At 41.5% G+C, this 18859-nt stretch overlaps 1 protein-coding gene across 16 annotated transcripts in view; it reads left to right on the top strand.

Moving 5' to 3' along the window:
• Positions 1–1519: 1519 nt before the first annotated feature.
• Positions 1520–18859, top strand: part of STAU2 (staufen double-stranded RNA binding protein 2) — a 302893-nt gene continuing 285553 nt past the window's right edge. For 4 of the 16 annotated variants that reach the window (XM_082432608.1, XM_082432607.1, XM_082432606.1 and 1 more), the window contains exons 1-2: positions 2188–2293; positions 9827–9892. Coding sequence is in view for 2 of the 16 variants with exons in the window: in XM_082432596.1 (XP_082288722.1) it covers positions 9875–9892 (18 nt within the window). In the remaining 14 variants the exon portion in view is untranslated. Of the gene's footprint in view, positions 1636–2152; positions 2294–9826; positions 9893–11898; positions 11929–12371; positions 12428–18859 lie in introns of those variants that run through there. The other 12 variants (XR_014255312.1, XM_082432597.1, XM_082432609.1 and 9 more) reach the window with 9 other exon arrangements.

The raw sequence follows: 18859 nt of genomic DNA, 5'->3' as shown, positions 1-18859 counted from the left end.
GTGGCTCCGGGGCTGGGGGCGCCCAGGCAGGTCAGCTGGAAAAAATAAATGAATAAATAAAAATCCATTCTATTTGGGGTTTAAATGTAACACGCCCATGGTCTCCTAGTTAGCAAGTGGATAACCAGAGACTTAAAATCCATTATAAGAAAAAGTTACAGTGGAGATAAAGTTTTCAATTAACTTTAATGACCTGAATAAGAGGGAGTGACATTTCCGAACACTTCAGAGTCATTTCTAAAAGCATAAACTCATCTATTTATTCCAAAAGCATTTACTTCCACCCCCTAGCTATTGGATGCTGGGACTACAAAGATGAATGAGATATAGAGCCTGGCCTTAAAGAATGTACTGTTTGGCATGTGGAATCAGGCTCAGAAACACTCTAATGTACCTACTATGTCAGAAGAGAGAGAAGAAAAGCACTGACCTGCTCAGAGGAGGTAGAGAATGCCCTCAAGGAGGTGATCTCGGAATGATCTGAAGGATGACTTGCTCATTGGGTGAGAGGAGGATGGAATGTAGGGAGAGGGAGTAGCCCGGGAAAGGCACAAATGTGGGAGGCTTGTCCTTTGATACCGCTGGTGTGAAGGGCATGTACTCTTTCAAAGCATTCAACAAGTGTTTGAATGCTAGGCTTGAGCTAGAAGTCATTAACCAAGGACTAATGCAGATTTAGGAAGGATGCACCATGTTAAGTTTGAGGGAATTGGCAGAGGTGAAAAGAGGGGAAGGAGCATAGGAAAGAGTTCCAGGAGGAAAATATAGCAGGTAGCTAATCTCTTTCCACGGGAAATGCCAGGCCCTGCTTAAAGGGCTTTATACATACTATCACATTTAAATACATGTTATCACATGTTATCTCCTGTTGAACAAAAGAATAAACGGACTCATTGGGTAACTAACATGTCCATGGTCTCCTACTCAGTAAGTGGATAACCTGGCCTGGTTATCTAATTCGAACGCCCTTGCTTTTAACCACTGCTATACTGTCTTCTCAGCTGTTCAGAGAACTATCGGTTTTACGTGATGACTGAAATAACAGGCCTGGTAGACACTTCTCAGGCGGAGAATCGATACTGGGAAGCAACCCTGGGAATAATAATGCAAATGGATAAATGTGAAAACACAGTAATAATTGTGTTTCTACACTTACTTTATTGCCACATTATTTATTATGCCATTTACTAAATGGAGTGTTGAATTTCACTGGGCTTAACTGGGTTGAAGTTATCCAGACATCAGTAACCCACATCAAAACCAGGACGACTCAAGAAGTAATTCGAGTTTTCTGGCACTCCTGCCTCAACAATCTAGAATCTAGGGCACTGTTCTAAGATGATCCTCCTTTTTGGTTCGAAGGATTTCTTTTTTATGATTTTTTTGGCTGAGGAGGCCGTTTGGCCACGCTGCGGATCTTGGAGAGCAGGTGATTACTGATCACTAGTGTTTTCCGGGCGAGACAGTGGCGCTAACCCCCTCCCCTTCCCCCCCCCCCCTTCCCCCTCCTCCTCCCAGGCTGGAAAGGTGCAGGATCCGCTAAACCGTGCTTCGCACAGCGGCGGCCGGAGCAGACGCGGGATGGTCGCGCGCCCCCAGCAGAGCAAAGGGGGGCAGCGAGAGAGCCTGGGGAAGGTACGGGCGGGGAATCGGGGTGCGGACACCACCTGGAAAGAGCAGAGGGTCAGTTGGGCGGGGGAGGCATTTGCCGAGGGCAGGTGTGTAAGAGGCTGCCCCAGGCCCACCCTTTGCAGCCTAGGGGGCGGGAAGCCGGGCCAGAGACCCGGAGACTGCGGACGGGGCGCGGTCCCTGGGCGCTCGCTCGCCCTCCTTCCCAAGGCCCCGGGGGACGGCCCCTCGCCCCGGGGCCCGGCCTGCCGGCGCCAGCACCGCAGCGCCCGCGGCAGCCGCCGCTGCGGCGGACGGCCGGCCGCCAGGGGGCGTGAGCGGCGCCGCGAACAATGGCCGCGCTCGGCCGCGGGCCTGCGAAAGGAAGAAGGGAGGGAGGGCCGGCGCCGGCGCGCGGCGTGGGTCTGCGGAGGCCGGGGACGCGCGCGCCGGGCAGGCTGGGGAGCGGGAGCGGCTGCGTCGGCGGGGGCGCGCGGCGCGGGCCCGGGAGGGCGCGGCGGGAGCGCAGGGGAGGCGGGCGGAGGCGGGGGGAGGAGGCGGGGGGCGGGGAGCCCGAGGGGTGGAAGCCGGCAGCGGCGGCGGCGGCGGCGGCGGCCGAGCGGGGTCAGTTCTCTGTAGTGTTTGCCAATGTTGGAGTCGTCTGCAAAGTGTCCCCGGCGAGAAGGTAAATACCCTTGTGGGGGGCGTCCGGGAGGCCCCGACTTCCGCCCCGTTGGCGGGGGAGACAGAGGGCGCTGGGGAGCCCTGCGGGTCCGCGGCGCGCGGCGAACCCTGAGAAGAGCGGCCCCTTCGCGGCCTCCCCTCCCCCGCGCCTTCCCTCCCTCCTCGGGCTCTCTCCGGGCGGGAGGGGGAGGGGAGGAGGATGGCGGGGGCTGGGGAGCCGGGGAGGAGACGAATGAATTGGGGGGGGGGCGTGTGTGGAGGGGGTGGGACGACACAGGTGTCCAGAGGGGAGGAGCCGGGAGGAAGGCGAGGATGCCGGCACAGACGGAGGGTGGAGGGCGGGGGTGGGGGAGGGGGCAGGGACCCGGGAGATGGGGTCGTTGGGGCCGCGGTGGGAACGGCCGGAAGAGGGGACCGCGGGTGGAGCGACGGTGCCGGAGAGGGAGGGGGAGGGTCCCTGTGGGGGGGGAGGGCAGGACTGGGGAGGGGAGGGGGACAGAGGAGGGGAGATGGCGGGAGGCCCATCCCTGGAGGGTCTGCGGGCCATGGGCCTGGGGGCTGAGGGGGAACGGCGGGGCGGGGGCGCGCCGGGGGCTGGTGGTGGTGGCTATTTCTGTATAATGGGCAAGTGATAAATACGTAACGCGCCGAAATGGGGAAGGTAGGTGGGGCAGAGGGGACAAAATATATCCTATGACAGACAAGTTCGGCCGTGGCTCTTACGAACTACTACGGTGAGGGCTCGGCTTAAAGGGGTGGTTGGCAGTTAATGACCTTGCCGAGGTGAAGGCAGTTGGGCGAAGAGACAAAGATCAGTTACAGAATCCGCTGTGCGAGGGCAGAGCCTCCAGCCCCTCGCGGGGCGGGCCGGGGACTGTGGGGATTGTGTCGAGGCGGGTGTTCCGCGGAGGCAACTGAGGAGACGCTGAGCTGGGATTCTTCGGGAGGGGGCGGGGATAATGGCCTTGGGTTCTGGAAGTCCCTGGAAATATGTGCAGAATTTTGCACTTACGGAGAATTTTCTTCGGAAAGGGTCTTTGCTTGGCGTGACGCGTCCCCCCGCCCCTTCCCCAGAAGGTTTAGAACTACTTGGGTAGAGAAGGACCGTTCACTTAGGGAAATGTACTGAAGGATTTTAAATTGGGTGGTTCCTCCAGAAAGGATAGAGACGATCTTTTAAAGGTGTTTCACCGTTAGCCGAAAACCTTTATTTTTAATGTTTGATTTCACAATTTTGGTGAACTTCTTCTGAGCATTACTTCTCTTCTGATGCATCCTTGTGATTTAAGAGAGCATGAAGAACATTTGAAATCAAAATTGTGATGGGCAGGCGGGTTAATAGTAACCTTGTAGGAGGAAAGATTGCAGCATTGTTCCTGGAGGCTGTTTCTTCTCCGTCCTTGCTTTCTTAACATGATTCACACATACTGTTGTGAATTGAGCTGCAGTAGAAAAAAAAAAACTTTTTTAATAAAGCCATCAAAACCCAGACATTCTGCATCTCGATTGTTTTGTAAAATGGCAAGTTTTTCATTTTTCAGTTTGCCTATATTTTACTGCAAAACAGAGATAACACATACCACTTGAATTGTAGATTTGCTGCCGTTTGAAGCAGGCCTGTATTAGATTTGTGAAACATTTAAATGCCAAACTATGTGATGTCTGTGGTTTTTTTTTGTCCTGCTATGTTTTCAGCTCAAGCCACCATTGCCACATTCCATTGCATGGCAGTGTAGTTTGAAATTTATTCCTAAGTGATCATTAGTTGGTAGGATATAGTGCAGATTTCCTCACACATCCCTAAATTTTTCCTTAAAAACCTGTGTTTTGTATTTGTAAAAATGTTGCTGTATAATCCAAGTATGTACTGTTAACTTCAGATATACTGCCACTTAATTTTTTTTTTTTAAAGATTTAATTTTATTTATTTTTTGGCTGCGTTGGGTCTTCGTTGCTGCACGCAGGCTTTCTCTAGTTGCAGCGAGTGGGGGCTACTCTTCTTTGCGGTGCGCGGGCTTCTCATTGCGGTGGCTTCTCGTTGGGGAGCACGGGCTCTAGGCACACGGGCTTCAGTAGTTGTGGCTCGCGGGCTCTAGAGCACAGGCTCAGTAGTTGTGGCACACGGGCTTAGTTGCTTCGCGGCATGTGGGATCTTCCCAGACCAGGGATGGAACCCATGTCTCCTGGATTGTCAGACAGATTCTTATCTACTGCGCCACCAGGGAAGCCCCTGCCATGTAATTTTTAAGTTTTAATTTTTTATTTGGAAGTAACTTCAAGTTTACAGAAGAGTACCAAGAATAAGAATAATACAAAGAGTACTCATGTAACCTTAACTCAGAGTCACCAATTTATAATTTGCTTTCTCTCAGTCACACACACATAATAGTTTTTTCCTGGATCATTTGAGGGTCAGTTATATACATCATGGTCTTTACTCCTACTTAACTTCAGCATGGAAAACCATATAAATTTCACATTTTAGCTTACTTGGCTTGCCTGGAATGAAATTCTAGGAAGGAGTGGCTTGGTCTGATTTTCAACAAAGAATAAGAATATCAAAGGTGTTCATCACCGTTATTAGTATATAAATAATATAGGAATTGAGGCTGAGTGGTTTTCCTGTGTTAGGATCAGGTTCTGGAAGATACAATTGGCCAATGTGGTGGGGTTTTTTCCTTGTAGTTAACCTCTTCTTTACTTCTATTACTCTGTCTTCTTTTCTTTTGTATACTTTGAGCACTGGATATCTGATCATTTATGTATGCAGATCATAATAAAGAAAGGGGAAAAGTCTAGATGTTGCAAAATTGGGTTTTGTTAATATTAGACTGAATAGTGGGAGACAGGCATAGTATAATCAAATCATGTATAGATATATTTGTGCCTCTTCTAGATACTCAAGAAAATATTAGATGAGTGTCTAGAATCCACAGTAATTATAATTTATATTTGTGTATGATTGATTTTGAAGAAATCAATATAGTTTTGAAGTTCTATATAGAATCCTTGCCATTATGTTGTTTTAGAGGTCAAGCCCTTTGTTAAGGAACATTTTTAAGGAGTCGAGCTTTTATTTATAGTTTAACATATAATGGAAAGAAGGGAACTTTGAACCAGACAAAACTGAGTTTTAATCCTAGCAATGTGACTGGGGAAGTAACCCAACTTCTAGAAAAATGGGAATAACACCTGCATCCCAAGGTGATGAGGATTAAATGAGCTAATATAAAAATGGCAAAATATGGCACCTGCTATATATAAAATTGGTGTCTGGTAAATGTTAATTTCCTTTTTTTCTTAGCTGGTAGTATGTGGGGTTTTTCACTGGAACGGTTCATGGAGTGAGACTTCTATATACTTAGAATATTTCATAGGCTCTTAGGAGATAGTAAAATTTATACTAAATTGTTTTGATTTTCTTACATAAAAATAGTTTTTTTGGGTACCTACTTTTAAAAAGAAATGAAAATGAAAAGCCTTTTTAAAAACGCTTTTTAAGGAGCTCATGAGTTTTTTAGAGTAAGAAGCTTTGAGTTGGTATTTAGTTTTGTAGTAGTTTGGAGTGTAAGAATGGGGATTAGTAAATGTCTTTGCTTTTCATATTGTCAGGTAAGACATTTAAGAGGGGATTGCCTGTCAGTCGTGGGATGGGTGCCAATATAAAATTTATAGATATGTTAATTTAATAATGCCATTTTATAAAGCAGGATTTAATTGTTGAGGATTTTATAGATTTAATTTTGCACAGCTTTCAATTAATCAGATGAGCAAATTGTAATTCATAATATAAGCGGTGAGTGATATCAGCAGTACATTTCAGATACCTGTTGGACCTTTAATTCTTCATGAGTGGCAAGTCTTCTCCAGTTAGTAGTGCCTTCTCTCCATAAACTGCCCTGCCTGTCTTCATTTAGTAGCTTGGAATCTGGAACTGCATGTTCTAATGCGCCTGGCTGGATATCACTGTAGGGCATTTTTGGGACATGTGAATAGGTTTCTCTAAAAGTACATAGTTGTAATTGGAATGAATGGTAGCTGGAAACTTTTGACAGAAGAGGAAGAGGTGGATTTTATGAAACCATGGGTAGTATAAAATGCTCTGCATCTTATTGATATGACTTGATATTTTATCAAATTCTTTTAAATATAGGATAGTAGACCTGGCATGTCTTTAAATAAGACATGAAATGTTAAAGAGATGTGCCACTGTGGGCATTCCAAATTGCCTGTGGTATAGTTATAATCTTTATATTGATATAAATCTAATACAACTTGTTTGTGGAAAAGAATATGTTCAGAATTTTTATCCAGTTACCTCACAGAGTGCTGTCACAGACATATTAGTTTCATGTTTTAATGTATACAGATTTTTATAACTGAAGGAAAGGCTTACAGAATATTTAAAATTGTATGGTCAGTTTTGAGTGAATACGTGCTTTCATTTGTGCTTCTTCATAAAACTGCTTTTTGTATATCAGAAGATCAGAACTTTAAAAAATGTACCCCTATATCTTATTGTGCCTACTTCTCAGGATCAGCCACTAGTATTACCAAAATCTAATATTGAAGAAACACATACAGGTCTATAGACAAGGATTTGTAATTTTTAGAGGCTTACATAAAATGAAAACAGAATGAGATTTCTCAAATTTGGTAAATTCTTACTAAATAATGTTAAATTCTGGAAAATAAGGGACATTAGATCACTGAGATGCTTTTAGTGGTTTGTTCATGTTTTAATGTCCAAATGAATTGTTTTCAATTAAAAAAAAGAAAACTGCTTAGGTTTGTAGTTTTAGTTGTAGATAGTGTATTTTAATACCATTTGACTAATGCTACACTTTTTAATGATGTCATCTTTTGAATAGAATGTAAATGTTTAAGTTTCATAATTTACTCCTTTCAAATTCTAGCGTTACTCATTTGCTCATGTTGAACAGGGAATTGATTTTTTTTGGTCTACCTAAATATATTAATTAATACCATAGAATTACAGAATTTGAGTTGAATGGAAGTGTCTTATTTATTGTTACAAATTACCCCAGAAATTAAGAACTTAAAACAAATATTTATTATCTCAGTTTCTGTGGGTTAGAAATCTGGCTGCAGCTGGGTGCCTGTGGTTCAGCATCTCTTAGGAGGTTGCAGGTAAGCTATCTTTGGGGCTGTAGTCTCATCTGAAAGCTTGACTGGGGGACGATCTACTTCTGAGTCATTCATGTGACTCTTGGCAGGATTCAGTTCCTTGGGGGTACTGGACAGAAAGCCCCAGTTTCTGTTGGGCTGTTGGCCCAAGGTGTCCCTTAGTTCTTTGTCATGTAGGTCTGACCACAGAGCAGCTCACAATATGACAGCCAGCTTCCTGCAGACCAAACAGGTGAGAGAACGAGAGCAGGTGACACCCAGGAGGGAAATGATGGTCTTTTTATAACCCAGTCTTGGAAGTGGTAGCTCATTATTTCTGCTGTATTCTATTTGTTGTTTGCCTACCAAAGGACTTACATTTACTTTTTAAAGATTAAAAAAAAAAAAAAGGAAGAAAATAGAAGCAAGAGAAAGAACTCAAAGATACATAAAGCAATTTACCAAAGCTCAAAAGGTAATCCCCTGAAGGGGCTTCCCTAGTGGAGCAGTGGTTAAGAATCCGCCTGCCAATGTAGGGGACACAGGTTCGAGTCCTGGTCCACGAAGATCCCACATGCTGCAGAGCAACTTAAGCCCGTGTACCACAACTTCTGAAGCTCGCGCACCTAGAGCCCGTGCTCCACAACAAGAGAAGCCACCGCAATGAGAAGCCCGCGCACCGCAACGAAGAGCAGCTCCCGCTCTCAGCAACTAGAGAAAGCCCGTGTGCAGTAGTGAGGACCCAATGCAGCCAAAAGTTAAATAAATGAATAAATAAATTTATATTAAAAAAAGGTAATCTCCTGGAGAGCTTGGACTAAAACTTAAATTCACTGGTACTCAGGCCTTGTGCTATTTCTACAAATGTGATTCTCTTGGAAAATACAAAAATTGGTACAGATGGTGAGGTCACTATTGTAAGAAATAATTGAGGAGCTTCCCTGATGGCGCAGTGGTTAAGAATCCTCCTGCCAATTCAGGAGACACGGGTTCGAGCCCTGGTCCAGGAAGATCCCCCATGCTGCGGAGCAACTAAGCCCATGTGCCACAACTACTGAGCCTGCGCTCTCTAGGGCCCACAAGCCAAACTACTGAGCCCGCGAGCCAAACTACTGAAGACCGTGCTCCTAGAGCCCATGTTCCACAACAAGAGAAGCCACCGCAATGAGAAGCCTGCGCACCACAACGAAGAGTAGCCCCCGCTCGCTGCAACGAGAGAAAAGCCCACGTGTAGCAACGAAGACCCAACGCAGCCAAAAATAAATAAATAAATTTATATAAAAAAAAAAGAAATAATTGAAAACTTTGAAAGTCATTTTGAATTGACTCTAGTTTGTCATCTTGAAAAAATTGTAGCCAAATATATGTATACACACACACACACATATGTATATTCATATGGTATTTGTGTGTATATATATATTTCCAGAACCTTTGCTTCTGAGGGAAAGTTCAGTATTAAAAATTTTATAGCATAAAAATTTTTACACAAGTGATTGGATTTAGCTCTTTTGGTATATGTCAAAATTGTGTTGTTGATTTTCAGTTAATTTTTTGGGGGGACTACATAATTTTTAATGTAACTTTTCCCATTACAAAATCCCATTATTTATTTATTTATTTGGGTTTTCCTGCCCTTCTTTGATATCTATTTTTAAGTTAAGTGTAGAAGACATTTGCTATATGAAAAGAAATACAACCATGGCGAGGAGGTTAGACCCATAAGGAAACAAATCCAAATGTAACAATGGGATGTGTCAGGATGGTAATTTTGTTTTCGAAAATTTTATGTAAAATTTTAATATGCATGCTATTTTTATAATGATGATAATAAAATCAGAAACAGGAAAAAATGCAACTAGGTAATCTTACTATGTGCTCTTCCATACCACCTAAGAGAATATGTGTGTGTTACATTTTCTTTAGGCTTAATTTATCTTATAGAGGAGGGGAACAAAGCTGTTTAAAACGTTACTGGAGCAAGGGAAGTATATATTAAATATTAATCTGAAACTTTTACATTGTTTTAACAGCTTCACTTTTGCTGAAATTGTCGTAGAACTCTAGAACCAGAAGAGACTTTGTTCAGCCTAGATCTGCGCTGTCCAGTATGGTGGTCACTAGCCACAGGGTGGCTATTTAACTTTAAATAACATTAAAGAAAATTTAAAATTTACTTCCTCAGTTGTTCTAGCCACATTTCAAGTGCTCAGTAACCACATGTGTCTAGTGGCTACCGGTTTGGACAGCAAAGATACAGAACATGTTTATCATCATTGAAAGTTCCACGCTGATTTAGATCTACTCCATTTTTTGTATTTGATTTTGGTCACGGGCATGTGTTTAAAGTGCTAATCATTGAGATTACCAACTAAGTTGAACTTATTTCTTCATTTTCATTTTCTAGTTTTTGGAGCCGTGAGGGATACAGCAGTTTGGTCAATATTGTTTTAACATGCTTCAAATAAATCAGGTGAGTTTGTGTTAAGGCATGTCACACTTATATGGTGCTTGGGCCAAAATCGTGGAGCATTTTAACTCAGCTTTTGTATAACCATAACCTGACCGCTGCTTTATAGAGCAGTTACATGCTATATATTTGTCATAGGAAGACTGCAGGGCAGGTTGTGTAAGGATTATAGCGATAGTCCTGAAAGTTAAGTTTTAAGTGTGCAGAGCAGAAGGTTTTTCTGTTCTTTTTGATGTCACATCTCCAGGACTTGCTGATGTGTTTAGAATGCTTACAGTTGTGATCTAGCTTCAGTAGGTGGCAGTTCTGCAGACCGAAAGCATTTCTAGTGACACATCTTGTGAAGTAGTTGTATCAGTGTGTTAAAAAAAGAGTCCTTTTCTAGGGCACTGGAAAAGGCTGGAAGAAAGTGCTCTGCTAAATAAACTATAGCATACAATGCCTTAGACTCACTGTAGAAGTATTTTTCTTAGGTCTTGACATTTCTCCAAGAACTTTATACATTTAATCTTATCCTTTCTGAACAAAAAGGGCATTGTATCATAACTATAATATTAGAAAGTACTTTGATTTATTTCACATTCGCAAATCAAGAGAGAAGAAAGTAATTTGATTGCAAGAAGTAGTTAATTCTTTTGTGATTTGAGGAAGTAATACATGACCCCTCCCAGCCCCCGCCCCATCCAGCTCACCTGGCCTAAGAAATCTCCAGTTCCTGTGCATCACACACCATCTCTAAGCAAATGACTTCTCAGTTTATACCTGGTCTAGACTTCTTTTCTGAGCTCCAGACTTAGGTAGCAGTTACCAACTTGATCTCTTAACTTGGATGTCTTTATGCCTCTCAGACTTAACGTGTGCCCAGGAAACAATCTAAATGCTTCAGTCAAACTAGACTCTTTCAGGTTGAGCCAGGTCGTTCCAGCTTGACCTCTTCTCACCCACCCCGTGCTTGGTTCACTTGACTCCCAGGCCTAGGACTTGCCTCATAGCACCCTGCCCTTCTATTTAATGACATCCTGACATTCAAAGTTGTATTAAAATATGTAATATTATTTAACGTCTGTCTTCCTTGTTAGATGTTGTGCTCCATGAAGGGAGTGACTTTGCTTGTTTACTCCTATATCCCCAGGTCCTAGAATAGTTCTTGTTGTATATGATTTTCATGTATTTGCTGAATGAGTGGATGAATGGTGCTAAGGTTGTCACTAAAGCAAGGAGATCTCCATCCTTGTCAGCAGTAACCATATAATTGTGTTGTCCGTTTTGGTATTATATGATGCTGCTTTACACAAATGCCATTAATATAAAATCTCTCCCTTATGCACAGTCGTTCTTTGATTTTCTCCTTGAACTAGACAATTTTCTTGTGCCACAAATATTGCTTTCATCAGTGATGTTACTAACATGGGCTAAAAGGAATCATACTGTGCTTAGTGCTTCCTGTGCCTTCATGGTTGCTGTCAAGTCCCATTAGATGCACTGATGGAGCTTTATGAGATGTAACATACAAACTGTGCTGTAGGTGTGAAGTTCCCCCCAAGTGACTGTACAGATACCTGCCATTAATTATATGGGTACAGTTATTCTACTATAGACAGATGGAAATGATCATTTTATGTCAGGCAACATCATTGAAAATTATAGTTTATAGATTAGTCCTAATGAGGATTTACTAACCCTCTGTGCTACTGGTCGTGTTGAACCAGGCGTTGCAAACAACTCCTAGGCAGCGTTCTGCGTGGCCCCAGCAGCTCCCTGGGCTTTGGCTAGAAATTGTCCACAGTGCCTGGAGATATGCATGCTTTGCTTGTAACAGAGATGTATTTCTTGGCTTGCTTCAGGACCCTCTCTTGACTAAGTTTTTTAAACTTTTCAAGTCTGAGGGGAAAAGCTAACCTAATTTGGAATAGTAGAAGTTATAGAGAAGACTTTCTTTTCATCCAGACTTAAAGTCACACTGAATTCTTAAACATATGAGTGATTTTTATGTTTTATTATTTTCACAGTGACTGCTTTCCCATTAGAGGGTTCTCAAGGTAAATGTGAAAAGGCATGAAAAGGCAATTGAAGCTGACACTCATCTTGAAGCAGTTGAGATTTTACTGCATAATTTTCAACACTGTCTTTAGGATTAATAAATAAATTTGGGGAGGTCTTTTGTTAAAATGCCTGAATAGTACTAGCAAATTATTCCATATGTGTTCCTAGAGCTAATTAAAAACTAGGCTTTTGAATACTAAGTTACTTGGTATCCTTTTTGATATTAATTCTGCCTGACATTATTATTAGGGAACATAGGAATGTTCCACGTTCGGCTACCGTAATGACACTTCTGCCTTTAAATTGTGCTCCTCATTTTTACTTTTGCGTTTTAAGGGTGTGTGTTCTTATCCATGCACAATTCATGTAGAAAAATTAGGTGGTATAGATAAGTAAAAAGGAAAAAAAAATCAGAAGTAATTCCACTGTTCTTTTACAGAAACAGTCACTGCTAACATTTTGGGGTGTATACTTCTAGATTTTTTTTCTATGCAGGTATGTTTTTATGCGAATATATGTTATTTTAAAAAACTGGGATTATGTAATACATAATATCTGAAGTGACTTAATCCATAATTTGGAAGTACTAAGATTTATTTAATCAAATCCTTATTGTTGGACAGATTTTGTGTTATAGTTAGTGCCACAGTTAGTATTTTTTTTTTTTTACATACACCTGTGTTCCTTTGTCCATTATTTTCTTGGAATTAATTATTAGAAATGGAAATACTAGTCAAAGGAGTATGCAGATTTTAAAGATATTTGATGCATAAATACCAAAAATACAAAATTATATCTATTAGAAATTTATCAGAATGCCTGTTGCCTTATTTCCTTGACAAATTTTCAATCTCTGTTAATCTGTCTGACAAAAAGTGATATTTTAATTTGCATTTCTGTGATTTGCTTATGTTTGTTCTTTTGTGTTTTGTCTTTTGTGAATTGCTTATATGTGTCCACTGTCATCTTTACCTTTTATGTGTAAAAATTCTTTGGATTATATCCCCTTGAGAGTTTATAATCATTAGTTTGTATTTTTTTCATTCATTATTCAAAAAGTAACTAATGGTAACCTGTGTTTCCAGGGTACCACTAAGTAAGAGTTTGGTTTATTTTGACCTTTCTCCCTGATGATTAATTACAAGCCCCTAGGGAAAGGAAACTCATTTGAACATTAAGCTGTAGCAAGTATAAATTGAGAAGGCCCATGTGCTGTGAAATACTATTTAAAAATTAGTGACTGAAATAGGGCAAATGTTTTGGGATTAGTTGGTGAGGCACACTTGACCGGGCAGTGTGTCCTAAGGGTTTGGGAAGTCTATGTTAGGCAGCTGTAGCCTTGGGAGAGCCCAGCAGCCAGGGATTAACAGAGGTTTAAGTGGTGGTTCCTTTTAAAGAGGTTTGGTAGTCGCTGTTAGGAACATGGAAGCCAAGGGGAAGCTTTTTTTTTTTTTTTATAAATGTATTTATTTTATTTAATTTTGGCTGTGTTGGGTCTTCGTTGCTGTTCATGGGCTTTCTCTAGTTGCGGCGAGCAGGGGCTACCCTTTGTTGCGCTGCGCGGGCTTCTCATTGCGGTGGCTTCTCTTGCTGCAGAACACGGGCTCTAGGCGCGCAGGCTTCAGTAGTTGTGGCTCGTGGGCTCTAGAGTGTAGGCTCAGTAGTTGTGGCGCATGGGCTTAGTTGCTCCATGGCATGTGGGATCTTCCCGGTCCAGGGCTCGAACCCGTGTCTGCATTGGCAGGCATTCTTAATCACTGCACCACCAGGGAAGCCCTAAGGGGAAGCTTTAAGGCCTGAATCAAGTGGAGTAGGAGAACAGGGAGGACAAAACAACTTCAGTGCCAGAAGAGTGGAGAATCCTATAGGGCAAGAGGGAGCCAGGTGTTATACAGAAAGAATAAAGTTGTATCAAGGTGTACTGTAAAGTGTAAAGCCAGGGTTTGGTCATTAAGAAACAAAAAGCCTAGAGTTTAAGGGATAATGATACTATCCTACAGGTTTGTTGTGAGGAGTAATTGGGATAACAAAGGCCAAATGCTTAGTGTTGGTTCTAGTACTCTTGCTACTACTGTTGATAGTACTATGACTGGTATTATTGCTATTGTTGCTCTGGAGATGGATGAGAAAGGAGGGCAGACATTTAAGTTGGTCATTAGAGTAAGTAATTGGGGGAGTGAAGCACTTGGACATGTCTCAAACCCAGGTCAGCTACAGGTGCTCTCCTTCTCCTTCTTGCCATATGCACTGGAAACTCTATCCTTTTCGCTTTTAAAAACTGCTGATACTTACTCTTAGTTTTTCTCCAAGTCTGGCTTTGGAGTAGGATCTATTTACAATCTGCCCATCTCTCTTGAAGTCATAGGATTTAGTGTACAGTTACTGGATTAAAAAAGTAGTAAACACAAGGAGGTTAAAATGTATAAGAAGGATGTTGGCTTTCTGCCATGTTGGCATAACAAGATTTATCCTCTGTGTAGCCAGCTTCCAAGATGGCCCCCAATGATCTCTGCCTCCTGGTATTTACACCATTGTGTAATCCTCTTGCACATCTGTTTGTGTGGCCAATAGATTATGGTAGAAGTGATGGATCGTTTCCAAGGATAGGTTATAAAAGACATTGTGCCTTCTCCATCCTCCTTTCTCTCCCTCAGTGTCACCCTGCATTGCTGACTCTGAGAGTAGTTAGCTGCCATGTTGTGAATAGCCCACTGGAGAGGTCCACATGGTGAGAAATTGAGGCCTCCTGCCAACAGCTAACAAGGAACCAAGACCTTTAGCTAACTGTGTGACTGAGCCTTCTTGAAAGCAGATCCTCCAGCCCTTGTCAAGCTTCCAGCCCTACCTAGACTGCTCTCCCATCAACATCTTGACTGCAACCCCATGAGAGATTCTAAGTCAGAACCACCCAGCCAAGCTGCTCCTTGATTGCTGAACCTTAGAAACTATGTGAAAAAAATAAATGCTTAATTTTTAAGCCACTAAGTTGGGGGTATTGTGTTATGCAGCAATAATATTCTCTTTCTCCTTAAATAACTTGAGAACATATTAAATATGTGATCAGTGGTTTTTAGACATTGGATGACAGATGGCAGCAGGCTGTGATGCCTGAGAGGATAGAAACAAATGAGGTAAGCCCTTCTATTGCACCAGTTTACAGTAGAGCCTGGAAGTTGTTTACAGGCTGTAGTGTGAGGAGGAATCAAAACAGAGCCCAATTTTGTTGGGATTAGGAAACAAAGATAAGAGTTTAGGAAGGCCAAGGTGGTGGTTAGAATTGTAGGTCAGAGTATTGGAGAGAAGGGAGCTTTGGGGGAGAGTGGTGAATATATGTTAAAGAGTACACTCAAGCACATATGCATTCTGGAGAGCTGCAGAGGGTTCTTCTTGAGTCTTTGGCTCAGTTCTGACATGGCAGGACCTACTCAAAGTCAGGGAAAGAACTACTGGAAAGCAGTAAGAAAACAGTTTCTGGAGCTCACACAAAACTAGGAATAATTTGTGTCTCCATTATCTAGAGTGTAAATACCTTGTAATACATAGGGCATTGGAAAGAGTCTTCAGAACGCTCCAAGTTATCCCAAGCAATTTAACTGTGCACCAGAACAAAGTCCAACACTGTATAGAGGAATACAACACAATTCAGAACTCAACAATATAAAATTCCTAGTGTTTGTCATCCAATTCAAAATTAAAATGCTTGCCTCACCTTGAATAAGGGATAGAGCATCTAGACAGAAGATCAGTAAGGAAATAGAGGACTTGAACAACACTATAAGCTAATTAGATCTAACAGATACATACAAAGCGTTCAGCAACAGCAACATACAAATTCTTATTAAGTGCATGTAAAGCATTCTCCAGGAATAGGCCATATGTTAGGCCACAAAACAAGTCTCAATACATTTTGAAAGATTGAAATCATACAAAGTATCTTCTCTGTTCACAGTGGAATGAAGCTAGAAATCAGTGACAGAAAGAGTACCAAAACCCTCAAGAATATGTGCAACTTAAAACAGTACACTCTTAAATAACCAAGAGGTCAAAGAAGAAATCATAGGGGAAATTAGAAAATAATTAAAGACAAATGAAAATGAAAACACAATGTACGATAACTTATGGGATGCAGTGAAAACAGTGCTCAGAGGGAAATTTATAGCATTAAACACCTACATTTAAAAAGAATGATCTCAAACAAATAACATAACTTTTCACCTTAAGAAGACTAGAAAAAGAGCAAAATTAAACCCAAAGCTAGCCGGAGAAAGAAAACGATAAAGATTAAAGTGGAGATAAACAAAATAGAGAATGGGAAACAATATAGACAATCAGCAAAACTAAAAGTTGGTTCTTTGAAAAGATCAACTAAATTGACAAATCTTTAGCTAGACTGACAAAAAAGAGCAAAGACGAATATAACTAAAATCAGAAATGAAGGTGGTGACGTTACCATGATCTTAAAGAAATTAAAAAGATTATAAGAGAGTACTGTGAACAACAAATTGGATAACCTACATGAAATGGACAAATTTCTAGAAACACAGATTACCAAAACTGACTTAAGAAGAAATAGAAAATATCAACAGCCCTATAAGAAGTAAACAGATTGAATCAGTAATAAAAAAAAAAAAAATCCCAGGACTTCCCTGGTGGCACAGTGGTTAAGAATCCTCCTGCCAATGCAGGGGACACGGATTCGAGCCCTGGTCTGGGAAGATTCCACATGCCGCAGAGCAACTAAGCCCATGTGCCACAACTACTGAGCCTGCGCTCTAGAGCCCGCAAGCCACAACTACTGAACCCGCGAGCCACAACTATTGAAGCCCGTGCACCTAGAGCCTGTGCTCTGCAACAGGAGAAGCCACCGCAATGATACGCCCGCACACGCCTCAACGAAGAGTAGCCCCCACTTGCCACAACTTAGAGAAAGCCCGCATGCAGCAACGAAGACCCATTGCAACCATAAATAAATAAACAAACAAATTTATTAAAAAAAAAAATCCCTCCCAAACAAGGAAAAGTCCAGGACCAGATAGCTTCACTGATGAATTCTACCAAACATTTAAAGAAGAAGTAAATAAATAAATGAATAAATAAATAAACAAATTTATTAAAAAAAAAAATCCCTCCCAAACAAGGAAAAGTCCAGGACCAGATGGCTTCACTGATGAATTCTACCAAACATTTAAAGAAGAATTAGCACCAATCCTTCTCAAACTCTTCCAAAACATAGGAGAGGAGGCAATACTTCCTAATTCATTCTATGAGGCCAATATTACTCTGATACCAAAGCCAAACAAAGACACCATGAAAAAAAAAAAAACTACAGATCAATATTCCTTATGAATATAGATGCAAAAACCCTCAACAAAATACTAACAAACTGAATCCAACAATATATATAAAGGATTATACACCATGACCAAGTGGGATTTATTCCAGGAATGCAAGAGTGGTTCAGCATAGGAAAATCAATCAATGTAATCCACTGCATTAATAGAACAATGGAAAGAAACCCCCACATGATCACCTTTCTGTATCAGTTGATACAGAAAGCATTTGACAAAATCCAACACCTGTTCATAATAGAAACACTCAAAAACTAGGAATAGAAGGGCACTTCTTCAGCATGATAAAGGGCATTTATGAAAAACTCACAGCTAACATCCAGTTCGAGGGTGAAAGACTAAAAACTTTCTCCTTATGTTCAGGGACAAGGCAAGGATGCCTATCCTCACCACTGCTATTCAACATTGTACTGGAAGTTATAGCCAGAGCAGTTAGACAAGAAAAAGGAATAAAAGACATCCAAATTGGGAAGGAAGAAGTAAAACTATTTTTATTTGTAGATGACATGTTACCATGTATTGATATATAGAAAATCCCAAAGAATCTACTAAAAACCAAATAGAGCTAACAAATGAATTCAGAAAAGTTGTAAGTACAAGATCACACAAAATACAATTGTGTTTCTGTATACCAACGGTATAGAATCCAAAAAGGAAATTAAGAAAACAGTTCCATTCATACTAGCATCTAAAAGCATGCAGGAATTGAAAGACCTGTACTCTGAAAGCTATACAACGCTGTTAAAAGATATTAAAGAAGACCTAAATAAATGGAAAGATATTTTGTGTTTATGGATTTGAAGACTTAACATTAAGATGGCATAGTATGCAAAACAGTGTACATATTCAATATGATGTCTATCAAAATTCCAGTGACCTTTTTTGCAGAACTTGAAAAGCTGATCTTCAACTTCTTACGGAATTTCAGTGGGCCTAAATAGCCAAAACAGTCTTGAAAGAGAACACAGTTAGAGGGTTCATACCTACCCCATTTCAAATCATACTGTAAAACTACAGTAATCAAAACGGTGTGGTTCTGACATAAGGAAAGAGGTATAGACCAATGGAATAGAATTGAGAGACTAGAAATAAACTAATACATAAATAGCCAACTGATTTTTGACAAGATTGCCAAGACCACTCAATGCAGGAAAGAATAATATCTTCAACAGATAGTTCTGGGACAACTGGATATCCACATGCAAAAGAATAAACTTGGATCCCTACCTCACACCACATACAAAAATTAACTCAAGATGGATCAAAGACCGAAATATAAGAACTATAACTTATAACTCAACAATAAAAAGGCAACTCAGGGACTTCCCTGGTGGTCCAGTGGTTAAGAATCTGCCTTCCAATGCAGGGGATGCGTGTTCGATTCCTTGTCGGGGAACTAAGATCCCACACGCCGTGGGGCAACTAAGCCCCTGTGAGCCACAACTACTGAGCCTGTGTGCTCTGGAGCCTGTGTGCCACAACTAGGGAGCCCATGTGCTCTGGAGCCCACACGCCACAACTAGAGAGAAGCCCACACACCACAACTAGAGAGAAGCCTGCATGCTGCAATGAAGAGCCC

This window comes from Balaenoptera physalus (assembly GCF_965194825.1).
Source record: "Balaenoptera physalus genome assembly, chromosome: 17".
NCBI classification, from domain to species: domain Eukaryota; kingdom Metazoa; phylum Chordata; class Mammalia; order Artiodactyla; family Balaenopteridae; genus Balaenoptera; species Balaenoptera physalus.
The sequence above is the reverse complement of the archived record's forward strand: the minus strand, read 5'-3'. Positions and strand labels throughout refer to the sequence as shown.